We start from the raw sequence: 15,030 nt of genomic DNA on the forward strand, positions 1-15,030 counted from the left end.
ACTCATCTTTGTTGCCATGTGAAACATGAACACTGCCCCACCACTACAAATGAATGACTTGGGTATCGTGGTAATATCCATCATTTCCGTCGCTACTAGGCAAGTGTATATAAGAGGTTACTAATCAATCCCTTTTTATGTATGAATGAAGACGCTACCTAGAAGAGCATTATGTATGTAAATGCACAACAAATCTCTCTTTCACCGTGCCATCATCAGACACACGTTGTGTGTATATCTATGCAGAACGCTTTGAGCTACTGTATACACACACACACAGAGTCCGAGAAAAAGAGTCGTTGTACAGTAGGCACAACATTCTCGATCTCTGCTCATTCATAATAAAAAATGGCCATCTCCCAAGCTAATTAATACTGTGCACTGATACTTATTCCTTACCCCACTTCAAAAAGATCACATAAAGTCCATTGATGATAACGCCATTGTATAAAAATGCTATGATTCACAAAACAATACATCTATACGTCATGTTTGCGCGCGCTTGACGATGAAAAAAGACATCCTATGGAATAGTCGGAACGGGTGTTTACGGGAGTATACAACAACGGCAGGAAAATAAATGTTCTCGACGAGAAGGCAAATTTAGCATCCGATGCAGGGATGATGAAATTGACGTTTTTTTACACATCAGTCATATTCGACGAATCACATACACAAATTTCTATTCATATTGCATAGGATGGGATGTGTGATGATGTACTATCTATTCATCATCGTTGCTTGTGAATTCAAGAAATTTTGTTTACTATTCTCTAAATGATAATAACTTCAATTAACATGATGTCAGTTTTCGATTGCTACGTGTGTTGGTAGATAATATTATTGTAGTAACTCGAATGGTTTATCAGCGTAAGATGATGACAGTTGTACTCTGTTTCTTCTTTTTAGCCAGGAACTGCAAAACACAATGCTACAACCAGAAGCAAGTGCTGTCTGTAAAGCATACATTTACTTTGAAGGAGTCCGTTTTCCTTTCAATGTAGTTGCTTACAGTTTGTATCTAAATAATCTGAACGATGGCTGGAAAATTTGAGGGACTCAACTGTTGCATAACAAGTGGTGCGCCAAATTATAATGCTGTATGGACTCATTCACACGCAATGACGCATCACATTACTTTATATTAAGAAGCGTCTGATCGTCTCTTGCCCTCTCATTTCTCTTTACTTGTATGTACTGCTGTCATGGCTTCAAAGAACGAAAATTCCAAATACCTGTTGAAAAAAAACCGATCAAAACGGTTAATATTGCCTTTTATGGTTATTTCTTTTTTTTTTCTCTCTCTGTTTGAAATCGAACGACTATCGAGTCAACATGAACCTTTTTAAACTTGTATTGAAAAGGCTTTTGTAAATTACCAGTGGTACAGGAACTTTAGAAAGGGCATTTCCTGTTGTCCTTGATTCTGGGTGTATGTGATCAATAGAAAAACCAACAATAACACAGTAATCTGTGCTTGCATGTACCATATATCATTGTTTTACGGTAAATTTGTATACAATTTACTTGTAAAAGCAGTGGTATTACAGTGCTAGATGCTGTATAACCCTTTGAGTTGGAATGGTTGCCAACGCTAAATAAATATCCCCAATCCAATATGTTTGGAGGGGAACTTGATGCTTCGAAATTAGCTTTATAGTGTTGCAGGCATTGACATTTGCCCTCGAGACATATATTTTTTTGTAGATGACCGTTTTTTACTTGCCCATAAACGTATCTAGAAAAGAAAGAGATATGGACAAGTAGTCGTCGCAGATATTCGAGATTTTCAATCGATGGAACGATGAAAGACCAAGAGTGTGTGGGGGGGGCGGCAACAAAGCGGAAGTGTTTGTCTGTTTTGGATGCGTGGGGGATGTTGAGTGTTTCTTTTATAGAAAAAACCTTGGGAATTGTAAGGATACCGTTATGGTGGTTCAAGAGGGGACTGAGGGCGGGTACAAGTGGTGAAGAAATAAGTATCGCTCCTGTGATACGAAGGGCACTTGATCGAGAACACATCGTCAGTGAGCGGACCACAGACCTTGAATGATACAGGAGAATATATCTTTTCATGAGTATGAAAGGACGATGGGCGTTGGTACGTGTACGTTTTTCGTTGTGTGTTTTCATCCAACAATTATCTTACAACATGTGTGAATATAGTCATATAAAGGATTTTACTCAAGAAATTCACGGACTACATAACAGTAAAAATTCGTTAATTACAATGTAGTTAAATTACATGATGATGAGCTCACACCCCAAAGAAGATACTGTGCGCTAACGTTTTGTAGGGAGAGTATATGGATGTGGGCTTATTATATAGTCAGTCCAAGTTATTCGCTAGCGACGGCTCGTTGATGGCCTCATAATCCTCGGTTGAATGCGTAACCAGTCTATTTCTCGGAGGGTCTTGATCCATTTGCCTCGGTGTAGGCCACCACTCGACCTCGTGGGGTAATTTGTAGCGTATCAAGCAAAGCATATACAGACAATTACCAGGGCAACCAGTTAAGCATTGTAGCATAGAAATAATCCATCCGAGTTGTGTGAAGCACGGAAACATTATACTCGGACGATCCAGCTTATGATAGCTGTAGCAATACGATTGCCATTAAATCATGAATGTTAGATTTTATACATCTGTACAACAATGAACGGCTATGTGTGTATCTCTACGTTTATAATATTTTAGTTGATCATACATAACGTCATTTCAGACAGTCGGAACAACATGCTCAGAAAACCCAAGCATTGCTTAAAATCCCAGGTCTTTGACTTTTTCCAACATAGTAAATTGTATACCATATCATCATTTTATTTAACGCTCGTAAATAGCGATCTTTCGCCAAGTAATACGAAATGTGTACACATAGTTTTTTTCTATATGGAAGGGTTACGCTCGGAATGGGCGATGCGATAGCAACAGTATGTTACTAATGAGCTTGATAAACGATTAAGCCTGGTGTATCATAGCGTTGATGTATCAACTGTCGACGGGTCCACACATCATCCAGTTGCATCATACTGTTCAGCTTCCATACAAGCTGGCTCCCAGTTTCTGAATTGAAGCGATAGCAACATGTGCATTTTGTTTTCAGAAATGCAGTGAGCATTCACTTGAGAGCCAACATGTCACACGTTGGAACGCAGTATTACGGTGTCGCCAGGTGATGTGGACAGATCGGGTCCAATGCCGACCAACAAAAATGATGCCGAAGGCTGAGAATGAAACAACCAGCATCTTGATAGAAGCTAACAATAGTAAAGACTGATACGCTCACATGGGGAGAAGCACACATCTTTCTCCCCCACGTCAAAGAAACTGGTAACTATGTCACGTACGATAACCCCTGAGAAATCTATGTTTTATTTTGCTGTCCCGATTGTTTGTTTATGCAAGCCTTGCTTGTTTGTAAATAACTCCCGATGTTGAAATGATAGAAGATTATAGTTGTTATTTTTGAAGATCAATAAAAGTTTAATGTATTTTAAGTAGAAAAAAGAGAGACACACACACCTTACAAGTAATACAGAGAAGGGGGAGGGGAAAGGAGCACACACACTATTTTTTATACGCGCGCGCGTAAACGGAGAGAGTAGTAATATATGAAAAAAAAAAACAAGAAAGAAAAACACGTGTGCGAGAGAACTGTGGACGGGGGCGGGTCAAGAAAAAAAAAGAGGCGGAAGAGAAGAGAGAGAGAGAGAGAGAGAGAGAGTTTTGTGCTGTAAAAAGACAAATGAAGAGTAATATGGGACAATTTGGAGGAGGAAGGATATACAAATTAGAAAACTAGTAACTGCTGCTACAATCATGGGCTACTACTACTTTACTGCTGCTGTTCCTGTTCACCACCACCGCCACCACCACCACCACCACCGCCGGACGGAGCAAAGTGTACTGCCAGAACAATGACAAGGATGATGACAATGACGGCAAAGATACCAAAGCAGATCCACTTTTTCTTGCGGGTGAGTTTGGCATAATGCACGGCCTTGCCCACCTCCTGGTTTCCCTTTTCCAAATCACCGACGACCTGGTACGAGCTTTCCTCGATCTGCGCCAGCACCTTGGCCTGGTTCTCGAGCAAGTACTGCATCTCCTCAAACAACGACGACAACTCCTCGACACTCTTTGCCAATCGACGGATATCCTCATGACGTTCCTGGACCGCATCCAGCGTCTGCTGGCCATCATAGCGTCGCTGTTCATTCGTCATCGAGTGCATCAATTGTTGGGCAAAGACGGCCGGCCGACCCTGTTCGGCCTGAGCAATGGCCTGATCGATTTCATCGGGCGTAGCGTTGGGGTTGGCGATTCTAATCTGACGCTCATACTGTCGCGACTCTGCCTTTTGAAAGTCAAGAGCGACCTGACGATGACGAGCAATGGTGTCCATGAATGACTTTGTCACGTTTGAAAACTGGTTTTTGCGGATGGCCAGGTCGGAATGGCGAGGTGTGGGTTCAATCTCTTTGATTTTTTGCTTGACGTGTGTCATGAATTGTTGCGTTTCGTTGGTCATGGCGTCGAGTTGTGACCGGATGCGGGCTTCTTCGCGTGCATCGGCCGCTTGTAACATGCTCGACTGTAGACTTTCGATCCGGGAAATGTTTTCATTGACGCCCCGAATGGTCTCTTGGATATGCGAGATTTCGTTCAGGAATCCATCCATAGAGGTAGGGTCGGATTGCGACGAGAGTAAGGGCCGCATCTCGTATCGGCCGGGTGCTGGTGCCTGCTGCCCGCCGGCAACGGGGGCTGGACGTGAAAGTTCGGCTAACCGATCGACGCTCATCGAGTATAATGTAGAAGGGGGTGTAAAGAGAGAGAGAGAGAGGGAAGAAAGAGAGAAAGAGAGAGAGAAAGAGAGAGAGAGAGAGAAAAAGGGGGAACCGAGTTAAGCAAGTTTACTGGTAGGGTAATACACTCTCAGTCCTGTACCTCGTATACAACACCAGCTCTCTCTCTCTCTCTCTCTCTGTCTCTCTCTCGCTCCGTTCACTAAACTGGGTTAGAAAATGGCTATTTTTATAACCCCCACCAAGAACCTTCAAGGTGGGCTTGGCTTGTTCAGGCAGTTGTGGCTGATCGTCTCTCTCTCTCTTGGGTCGATCTTTGTTTTTTAAACATCCTCTTTCGGTTGATGGATGTCCAGCTAAGCCCAGTTCTTGTGCACGTGCTCGCGGGACACAGACACCACAACAAAAGCAAAATATTTTTTTTTGGCGGTTCTCGGTGGCCTGCTACTTGATATAGCGGCACCAAAGCAACTGTTACTGGTTGCTTGGCATCACACACATAAAATAGACAAAATGGGGGCGGGCCTCTATCTCCTGGCACACACAGACACAAATTTATCGGGGACACAAAAGAGAGTTGGAACCGGTCGAGGCCACACACACACATTCATTTAAAACATTCCCAATCAAAACAGAGTCAGAGAAGGGATATTAAAAGTATGTTATTTACTAGGGAGGAGGGAAAATCAAACAAAGAGAGGTTTCTCCAAAAGTGGGGTTTGTTGTGTCTGTGCGAATAATGATAATGATGATAATAATAATAATAATAATGATCGTAGTAGTAGAAATAATAATAAAAGAGAAAACGGGTATAAACAAATCGTATATGTATAAAAAAAAAAGTGGGGGGCTGCAGGGGAATGATTTACTATGCAAATGTTCATGTTGTTGTTGTTGTTGTAGCTTTTTTTTTTTTTTGTTCATCTTCTTTACCAAGCGGTGGCATACCGTTCACCTGCTTCTAGTAGACCCACCGCTAACTTGAGCGCATTTTCCACACGCATGCCCAAAAGACCCTGCTGATTGACATCTTCTAACTGCAGTTTTTCTTTCTTTTCTCGAGACGCTGTGTTGATCATGATAGGCAGCTGGAGCAAGGTTTTGCAGATGGTGATCGACAGGGCCATCCGACGCCACAGATCGAAATACGAGAGGCGTCGCAGCTCTTGTTGTAGCTCATACAGTCGCATCAGTTCAAACTGGATCACTTTGTAATATGTATGTGTGGCTAACACGAAAAAAAGGTTATCAGTGTCTAGGTGTTTGTTTTACTTGATCACAGAGAGAGGATGGGAGAAACTTACATAGTAATAATTCTCGCATTTTGCGGAACGCAAGTTCGATTTGGATAATGGCATCTTCACTTATATGCATACCGGGATTTGTTTCATTCAAGGCATCTGCAATGCGTGGGTCGTGGTAGTTGATAGGTATGTTAGAGTTGGTTGCTTCACTTGGCCCTTATACCAAACATGGAAAAGAGTCGCTCATGGAGAGCCTACCAGGGGGATGACTTACGGATGAATGCACGCATGGTTTGGAATTCACCATCCATCATTTCGATAAAAAGCTAAAATAGTGTCACACGTTTAAACAAAAGATGGATTTTATGGAAACGGCTGCTTGTTATGTCTTTTAAATTGCTATAATTGCTCACCTGATGCAACACGCGCTGTAATGTGTCGTTTGGATTTCCATCGTCGTCTGCAGAATGCATGGGTGAAGCCATTGGATGTTGTTGCTTGGACAAGTCGTATATGAGTTTTGAGGATGGATTGCTCAGCGTCTCATAGGCCAGCGACAAGACTATTTGGTAGAGTCCCCCCTTTTGTTAGACACCACCGCATTCTACATCGAGAGCCACACACACATTCTCTCTCCCTTTCTCTTTTGCACCCAAGAGAGAGAAAAGGGGTGTGGATGAAAGGAGCTTTTTTATTTTCTTGTTCTTACGCTGAAAACTTTCAGTGGCTCGGGGATAGGGCGGTACGAACTTGTCTGGATGACATACTCGACTTCGCTAATGTAAGCCCGTGTCGTTATTATCAGACATTTGTTGTTGCTGTTGTAGGTAGATTCAAAGAGAAAGTCTCATCATGTCGCTCTTCTTCACAAAAGAGAGACACACACACACACACAAGAGAGGAATTTTCTACATACCCGTATGTAAGCTCTTCGAATATCTTCAGTGGGAGACTCCTTGCTAACCCCAAGCACATGGTAGTAATCGGGCGCGCTTAGAACTTCTTCGACGTACTGATATTTCTTTTCGCTCTCAACGGCCGGTTGGTGTTGTTGCTTTTTTGGCAATGTGTTGGGTCGTGGTGCTGATCCCCACGGATTGATAAATGGCATTGTTGATGATGAGTAATAACGTGTTTCTCAAATCGAGTATGTGTCTGTTTTAATTGCGTTTGTCGCTGTTAAGAGAAAGGTTTAAGGGGGGTGGGGAGAGACGGCAAACGGGGAAGAAAGAAGAAGCAAAAGAGAGAGAGAAAGAGAATAATAAGGCACAGGGTGTAGAATAAAAAAGCAAGTTGCCGGTGTTGTTGAGAATTGAGTGTACGGGTGGCTCTATTTCTCCTTAATTGAAGTCGAGGTGAATGAGGGAGAGAGAGAGAGAGAGAGAAATAAAGGAGCCCCAGAAAAAAGAAAAACTTATTATCGTTGTTGTTGTGTATGTCACGCACAGGTAAAAGAAAAAAGATGTGTTATTACTATTGGCTTATCGCTGCTCTCTCTCTCTCTCTCTCTCTCTCTCTCTCTCTGTGTGTGTGTGTGTGTTCTCTGTTCTCTGTTTGCATGTGAAAGTATATAAACTCACTTCTTTTTTTGATGGGCCCACACAGACACATCACACGCTAAACCCCATTCTGCATACACATTCCATTATCAACACTATTTCAAAAGTGGGTGTTTGTTTTATTGCACATGCAGCAGACAACGACTACGTAAGACAGTGCGTCGCCAGCACGAAACTTATCAGCAGCAAAGTATTCTGTTGGCTTGCGGATACCAAGTACAAGCAAGCAAGCAAGCAAGCAAGCAAGCAAGCAAGAAGAAGCAGAAGAAAAGCATGCGCCAGGTTGTTGTTGTACTTCTTCACATGTAGTACATGACTACAGCATAGTGTGAGATTGATCATCACTTTTGTAAGAAACAGACCCCCCTCCCCTTTTACGATAAGAACAACATCTTTATCTTACCTTTCTGCAGCTCAGGTTTGACCACGGCAAAGCTCGCCATCTGCTGCTCAGAGTCTAGGCTTTCGGACGTGGCTTCCGTGTCAGACCAGTTCTCACCTCGGCGATGGAAACGGGCACGGGCCGCCACCAGGTCGGCATAGTATGCCGGCGGCACTATCGACACCGCACGTGTAGCCCGGCCATAAATGTAGCACAGACGATAGGTGAGCTCTTGGAGCGAATCAGAAGTGAACTTGTTTTCGTCGTACAGGACATGATAGTGGGTGGGGCGGGAAGTGCCTTGCAGTCCGGCGTGGGATTGTAGGTCTAACAAACAATAACTCGCGTTTAGCATATTACCTCTTCCCTCCGGTTAAACAAGAAACTTACAAAAGTCAAATTCAAATGGATGCACAATTTCAGTATCAACGACTGTGCCAGGCTGGCAGTTGCCAGTCCGATCCGCATCGCGAGCCTCCACCGGGAAAAATCGAGCGTGATGACGCTTCTGAACAACCACGAATGTCACTGTTGGCTTGTAATCCGGGTCGAGTGACGCACACGCCGCATGGACCTGCTGGACCTCGTTTTCCAACACGGCACTGAACTGACCTTCGGAAATACCATCACGATAGAAAAGAACACGGTCGGGCTTTTGACCACATGCCTGGTAGAAGCTCTTGAGCAACTCCTTGACCATGTTGGCAAGATCGGCAATGATTTCGGTACGGTTGGCTTGCACACGGATGGCACTGGCGTAGCGCGATGCCCGGGCATCCATGGAGGCCGTGACAGCAGCGACCGAAGGACGGTTCAGATCGCCTGGAGCTGGGTGGGTCACGTCGGCACCAAACACAATCGTCGGACGTTCCGAAATGAAAGGGATCTGGTGCGCGTCGAGGAACATGTTCATGCCACCCAGCTTCATGTTGACCTTCAAGCAGACGTTGGCACAGTATTGCTTCTTGGCATCGGCAATGTGCTTGGACTGGACACACTGTGTGGGGATACCGATCACCGTGTCCGACACGCGCTTGATCTCGGCATACAGTGGCACCCCTGTGTTGGGCAAGATGCACAAGATCAATTGTGGCGTGGCCTTTGCAATGTTGCCGGCCTTGAGCCACGCTTCTTTCAATGTACGGTCAATACTTCCTTGTGGATCGCCATGGGTGATGGGTGGATTACGGTTTACCACGTTCAACCCGGTCTCGATAAATGTCTGGCACAACTCTCGGACAAAGCGTGCGATCGCCGGATTCTGCAGCTGCGACTGAAAATTCACGACCGACCACGATCCCAATGTGGCGCCCTGAGCGACTTTTTTACCACGCAAGTTCCATGCACCGCCAACGGGTGTGAAGGTTCCCTCGGGCGAAGTGGTCGAATACGTGATTTGCGGTGTGGGCAAGACGCGTGCACTGATCATGGCCATGTCGGGCTTGACGGTCATGCCAAACTGTTGCATGTACTGATTGTCCTTGTACTGCAACAAATTGTAGCCTTGCTTAATCTTGTTGGCGCGGACATTTGGCTTTTGACACGTAAACTTGATCATTTCGGCCGTTTGTTTCTCGTTGAGCTTCTTCATGAAGCGTTGGCCCGAGACAATGTCACAGACTTCCATGGGCAGAAACATGTCCTTGCGGACAACAATGCATGGCAAGAACGGGTACTCCAGTCGCATGTTGTAGTGTTTGGCGAAATACTGCGACACGCTCAGCTCATTGCCGTCTTGGTCTTGGAACAGCGTACGGTCTGTGGTCGAGGGCGTGAGTCGCAGGATCTTGAACCTGCGCTTGTTCTCGCCGCGATGGTTGATTTGAACTTTCAGGCCCTTGAGCGCTTTTTCCAGTTTTGCACGGTCGCGGTCGGTGATGCCACGACGCAAATCGTCCACTGTGCGTCGACCGAGGATCTTGGCAGCCATTTCGGGCAGTCGGTCGCTCTCGTAAAACGCGGTGGCGCTCACATCCACGTTGATCATCATCTTGCCAACCCCGGGTCGGGCAGATTGGTAGAAGCCTTGCCATACCTCAGCACCGTTGGGTAATGAGCGTCGTTCTTGCGGTGTGAAAAAAGAGCGGCCCACGGTTGCGTACAGCATACTGGGCATGTGACGGATCAACACATCCAAGATCATGATTGCTGATAATTGAATATGCAGTAGTACAGCAAAACAGTCATTGTTGTCATGTACGTTCATTAGTGGTTTGTTGTTATTGTTGTGGTAACCATGCGATGATCCCAGTCATCATGCTGAGGTTGCTCACCTGTCAAGCAGTTTGGCGTCAAACGCGTTGTGCCTTCCAAGAATTGACGCAGCTCGTCCATATTGACCTCACCGGCCTTCTTGATGCGAATATGGAACGTACCGCCAGTGCGCTTGGATGATGCTGTACCGGTATCAGTGTCTTGAAGTTCGACCTAGTAGCAGCAGCAGTAGTAGTAGTAGTAGTAGTTGGTGTGGAAAGATCAGTGAGCCGTCGGCAACGACAACAATAAAGATGATTGTGTGTTTGTGTGTGTGACAACAAACATAAGATAAAAAAAAACAGTGACGGCAACAGAAAATAGAATGTGTAATATGACAAAGCAACACACAATGTGGTGAAAACAGGGCTGTATCTGAAAGTTTTACCTCGTATTGACCTGCTTGTTCAGGACCAAGAGGCAACGGCTTGGGCGAAAACACATTTTTGCGACCATCATAGATGGTTCGGATGCCCTTGAGCAAGCCTTGGCCGCCCATGTCCTCAAACTGCTTCCATACTTTACGATACACCGCCGGCGGTGCATTTGCTTGGTCGATGTTGATGTCGTAGTGGTGCACGTTGGCCAGCGGGAACGACATGATTTCGAAAAAGTTGCTGCGTACGCGAACGGGTCTGCCAACGATGCCACGACCGGGACGAGTCACATAATCAGTGATAGCAAGAGACATGGTTTTCGTGTGTGTGTGTGTGTGTTTCCTGAGTGAAGGCTGGAGGAGATAGTAGTTGCTGGAGTAGGGTGTCAAACGAAAAAGTATAAAAAAACGGAGGAAAGAAAGAAAGAATAGACCGGTTTCCATGGGGGCGTTCATGCTCTTTATATATATATATATGCATCTTGCAGGTTGTTTGGGTGTACATTGTTTTTCTTTTGTTCTTTGATCATGCTGTCGATTACTTTGCTAGTGATTGACGTCGTTTCGTGCGTCGTTTTTAAAGATGTGTATGTGCCGACATTCTGAAATTCCCTTACTCCAATGAACGGCACAACATATCAGCGTTGTAACTGATTTTTTTTTTTTTTTGCTACTGCACGACTCTGTTTACCCTTTTGACAAAGGCAAGATCACGATAAAACACGTATGCAATGAGTTTGTGTGTTTGTGTTTGTGTGGCGAAAAAAAAAATAATCAAACCTGAAACGTGGGTAACAAGAAAAACGCAGGAGGCGTTGTATATAAAAAGGGGGCTACCACATCAACAACAACAACAACCATCATCATCATGGCATCCGGTACTATTCCTTCTTACAAAACAAGGTGCTTTTTATTTATTGGTAATAAGTCTGGGTTGTCTATTGTAACAGGAACGTCTTGTAAACGACATTGTCCGTCTCTTCTTCGTAGTGATAGCCTAGCTGATTAAGGAACTCATCAAAGGCGGCATAATCTTCTGGAGGCACTTGGATGCCGACAAACACCTTGCCCATATCTAGATCGAGAGGCAATTCAATTCTCTGAACCGCTTATCCTGATTGTTCCAAGATCACCCCCTTCTCACTTACCATCGCCATGATTTCGGTAGTTGAACAACGAGACGTTCCATGTCGAATTCATTCCCTTCAAAAACTTCATTAATGCACCGGGTCGTTCAGGGAAAACTACAATAGATAGCGTAAATCAGCAAATACCAATTTGTTTCACCTATCCCGCTTTTAGAAAGAAAAAACCCGCATACCAAATCGGAACACGCGTTCATGATCAGGCCGTCCACGACCACCGACCATATACCGTGCATGAGCTTTAGCCAACTCATTATGACTAACATCACATCCCTTTAAACCATCCGCAGCCCATGCTTTCAAGACCTGCTCGACTTCCTGGGCCAAATGATCGACCTTGAAACTGATATAGACATGCGCGTCCTTGAGATCCGAGTAACGATACGTGAACTCGGTAACGTTACGAGGCAAGACATGTTCAATCATTTTCATGAAACTGCCCGGTCGTTCTGGGATCTTGACTGTACAAAAGGCTTCGGTCTGTTCACCCAACTCAGCACGTTCACTGATGAAACGCAATCGATCAAAGTTGACGTTGGCGCCCGAGACAATAGCCACATGGGCCTTGCCGGTCGTGGTCTCATGCGGATTGAGTTGCAAGTATTTCTTGGCGCCGGCCAAAGCCAATGCGCCCGTAGGTTCACAGATCGATCGCGTGTCTTCAAACACGTCCTTGATGGCCGCACACACTTCGTCGTTGGTCACGTTGACCATTTCGTCAATCAATGATTGGGCCACACGGAACGTTTCTTCGCCAACAACACGGACTGCAGCGCCATCGGCAAACAATCCGACTTCGTTCAGTTCGACGCGTTCCTTTTTATTAAGACTAAATGTCATGGCATTGGCGTCGTCGGCTTCCACGGCAATGATTTTGATGTGTGGTGCAATGCGTTTCACGTAGCTGGCGATACCGGCAATCAACCCGCCGCCGCCGACTTGGATATAGATGGCTGCAATATCGTTGATATCGTGCTGGCGCAGGATTTCCATGCCGATCGTGCCTTGGCCTGCAATCACATAAGGATCGTCGTAGGGTGGGATATTCGTCAAGCCTTCTTCTTCTATCAGTCGTACGCATTCTTGTTTTGCAGTGTCGAAATCGTTGCCGTGCAATATAACTTCGGCTCCTAACCGTTTAACATTGCGCCACTACATATGCATATATTTTAACGTTCCCCTCTCATTATCTTCAAGAAAGTGACCCAGGCAACCCAAAAAAATACCTTGATAGGAGGGCATGATGCTGGCATGACAATTTTTGCCTTGATACCCAAATGTTTAGCTGCCATGGCAACACCTTGTGCATGGTTGCCTAACAGTCATAACATATAAGCCTTTTTGCATCTCATCAAATACGTTTCTTTTTCATCACTGTAATACCGTACCAGCAGAACAAGCAATAACACCACACGCCTTTTCTTTTGCAGTCAGGTTTGCCATCTTGTTATATGCGCCACGAATCTTGAAAGAAAACACGGGTTGCAAATCTTCACGTTTTAAAAAGATTTTGGTGTTGAGTTTATTATTGAGATTGATAGCTTCTTGTAATGGCGTCTCTTTGACAATGTCATATACGCGCGAGGTGAGAATGAGACGGAGGTAATCGGGTTGTTGTTCATTGTTGCCACTTTTGACTTGGCGTGGGTCAATGTTGCCCTTTAATGCTGCTGCTGCTTCTAATTCAGTGCTTTTTTTGTCGGTTACTGCCATTGTTTTATATGTGTGTGTATATATGTATGGTATGAGTATATATATATAAATAGCCTCGTTCCAAGGAAATTATATAGTAGAGAGGGCAAAAAAAAAAAGATTTGACAGATCAATAGATTTTGGTTCATATAAGGTGGAGGGGGCGGAGTTGCGTGATGATGCGTGTGGTATCATGGTGTGTCATCGTTTCATCCAACCATCGTCGTCCCGGGTTTTTATTCCGAAAGGACAGCGCATGATAAGGTTTACCCAGTTTTTGTAAGGGACCATCACTCCCCCCCCCCAAAAAAAAAACTTTCCGGATCTGCCATTCCACGATGAGAGTGTACTCTGTACAATGTTTCCAGCTATCGATGCAATATTTTTTTAATGGCAACAATAGCCCGTAAATCTAATGAGGCTTCCTCAAAATATCTCATGGACAATCATCAGAAAAAACGTTTATGATCGTTGATATCATCAAATTACTTGTCTTCTTCCATTAAAGTGCTCACTATAGTCTCCCAGAATAAACAGTCCGGTTGGCAGAACCGATATGAAATGGTAAGCTTGGTAGGAGAACCCACAGCACTTACAATGCATTTTTATAGAAAGACAACGAGGTATGTACGAATGTTGTATCATGTTTAGCAGAAAGACGAACTTCTGGTTGCAGCTGGTAATGGCATATACATAGTTCGGAACCTTTGAGCAACGCAACAGAGGAAGAAGTAGACAGGCACTGTTTTCTCATTTTATAGATATAATCATATTGGTGTTTGACAATTTTCGACTGGTGAGAAATGTTGAAAGGGTTCTTTTTACCTGTACATGACTATAAGCGGTTGCAAATGATAAGTAGTTGTGACGAGGTCGTTCCGAATCAATTCGAGCATTGTCGTGCCAGGAGCTTGGCTGAGTACACAGTTGCTTTTGTTGGATGGCTCTTTAAAATGCATGAATATTCGTGCAGACAGCTTTTGGAAGCTGGGCAATAATGATGTCGTCGAAAGCAGCAGTAGTGGTAATATGAATAGTAGTGGTGGTGGTGGTGATGCCTTCACCAAGAGACGACCGATAGAACATCAGATGTAAACAGTCGATGAACCAAAGTGGAAAGACAGAAAATATTCTCTCCGCTTGCTCTGGGGCATCACCAAATACATAATAAGCGAGTGAGTTCTTCTCGACTACAGAGATCGAATGTTTAAAAGAAGTGAATATGGCATGTGCTGCTTTATGTATTATTACTAATGGTTGCTGTGTGAAAACTAAGTACATTTAGAGGGAAGGATGCTTGGATAAGGAGGGGACGAGCAAAGTTAAAAATATAAGGTAGTGTCGTGCTGTATAATAAAGGGAGAGAAGAAGGAGATTAGAAACAGGAGGAGATAGGTATTACACAGATTAGTAACGAGGGAAAGAACAATAACACTTTTTGTCGCGCGCGCGCTTCTAAACTGGTGGTCACCAGTACCAGTACGTAAAGGAACTACTACTGATTGCTGCCAATGGTGGTAGAGCACTGGCCATCAGTCAAATTTACATGACAAACAGTTTAATTGGATAG

At 44.4% G+C, this 15,030-nt stretch overlaps 5 protein-coding genes across 5 annotated transcripts; 1 reads left to right on the forward strand and 4 right to left on the reverse strand.

Moving 5' to 3' along the window:
* The first annotated feature begins 154 nt into the window (after positions 1-154).
* BDB00DRAFT_797032 (uncharacterized protein) lies at positions 155-909 on the forward strand. The gene has a single exon (XM_053121514.1). The coding sequence runs from the start codon at positions 172-174 to the stop codon at positions 340-342; it is 171 nt and encodes a 56-aa protein (XP_052985136.1). The 5' UTR covers positions 155-171; the 3' UTR covers positions 343-909.
* Positions 910-3,807: 2,898 nt separating this feature from the next.
* BDB00DRAFT_797034 (t-SNARE) lies at positions 3,808-4,968 on the reverse strand. The gene has a single exon (XM_053121515.1). The coding sequence runs from the start codon at positions 4,803-4,805 to the stop codon at positions 3,837-3,839; it is 969 nt and encodes a 322-aa protein (XP_052985137.1). The 5' UTR covers positions 4,806-4,968; the 3' UTR covers positions 3,808-3,836.
* Positions 4,969-5,674: 706 nt separating this feature from the next.
* On the reverse strand, positions 5,675-7,501 carry BDB00DRAFT_797045 (uncharacterized protein). Its single transcript, XM_053121516.1, has 6 exons — positions 6,970-7,501; positions 6,763-6,829; positions 6,467-6,615; positions 6,328-6,379; positions 6,114-6,209; positions 5,675-6,037 (listed from the first exon to the last, which is right to left on the reverse strand). The coding sequence occupies exons 1-6, from the start codon at positions 7,162-7,164 to the stop codon at positions 5,739-5,741; spliced, it is 858 nt and encodes a 285-aa protein (XP_052985138.1). The 5' UTR covers positions 7,165-7,501; the 3' UTR covers positions 5,675-5,738.
* A 284-nt stretch (positions 7,502-7,785) lies between these two features.
* Positions 7,786-10,526, reverse strand: BDB00DRAFT_797049 (Piwi domain-containing protein). Its single transcript, XM_053121517.1, has 3 exons — positions 8,385-10,526; positions 8,016-8,321; positions 7,786-7,928 (listed from the first exon to the last, which is right to left on the reverse strand). Exons 1-3 carry the CDS (start codon positions 10,198-10,200, stop codon positions 7,912-7,914), a joined length of 2,139 nt encoding a protein of 712 aa, XP_052985139.1. The 5' UTR covers positions 10,201-10,526; the 3' UTR covers positions 7,786-7,911.
* A 968-nt stretch (positions 10,527-11,494) lies between these two features.
* BDB00DRAFT_797052 (threonine ammonia-lyase, biosynthetic) lies at positions 11,495-13,592 on the reverse strand. The gene is made up of 5 exons (XM_053121518.1): positions 13,157-13,592; positions 12,995-13,083; positions 11,945-12,920; positions 11,772-11,867; positions 11,495-11,698 (listed from the first exon to the last, which is right to left on the reverse strand). Exons 1-5 carry the CDS (start codon positions 13,479-13,481, stop codon positions 11,562-11,564), a joined length of 1,623 nt encoding a protein of 540 aa, XP_052985140.1. The 5' UTR covers positions 13,482-13,592; the 3' UTR covers positions 11,495-11,561.
* Between the last annotated feature and the right edge of the window lie 1,438 nt (positions 13,593-15,030).

The sequence above is a fragment of the Zychaea mexicana genome (assembly GCF_025766255.1).
Source record: "Zychaea mexicana strain RSA 1403 chromosome Unknown BDB00scaffold_3, whole genome shotgun sequence".
Taxonomy (NCBI): domain Eukaryota; kingdom Fungi; phylum Mucoromycota; class Mucoromycetes; order Mucorales; family Lichtheimiaceae; genus Zychaea; species Zychaea mexicana.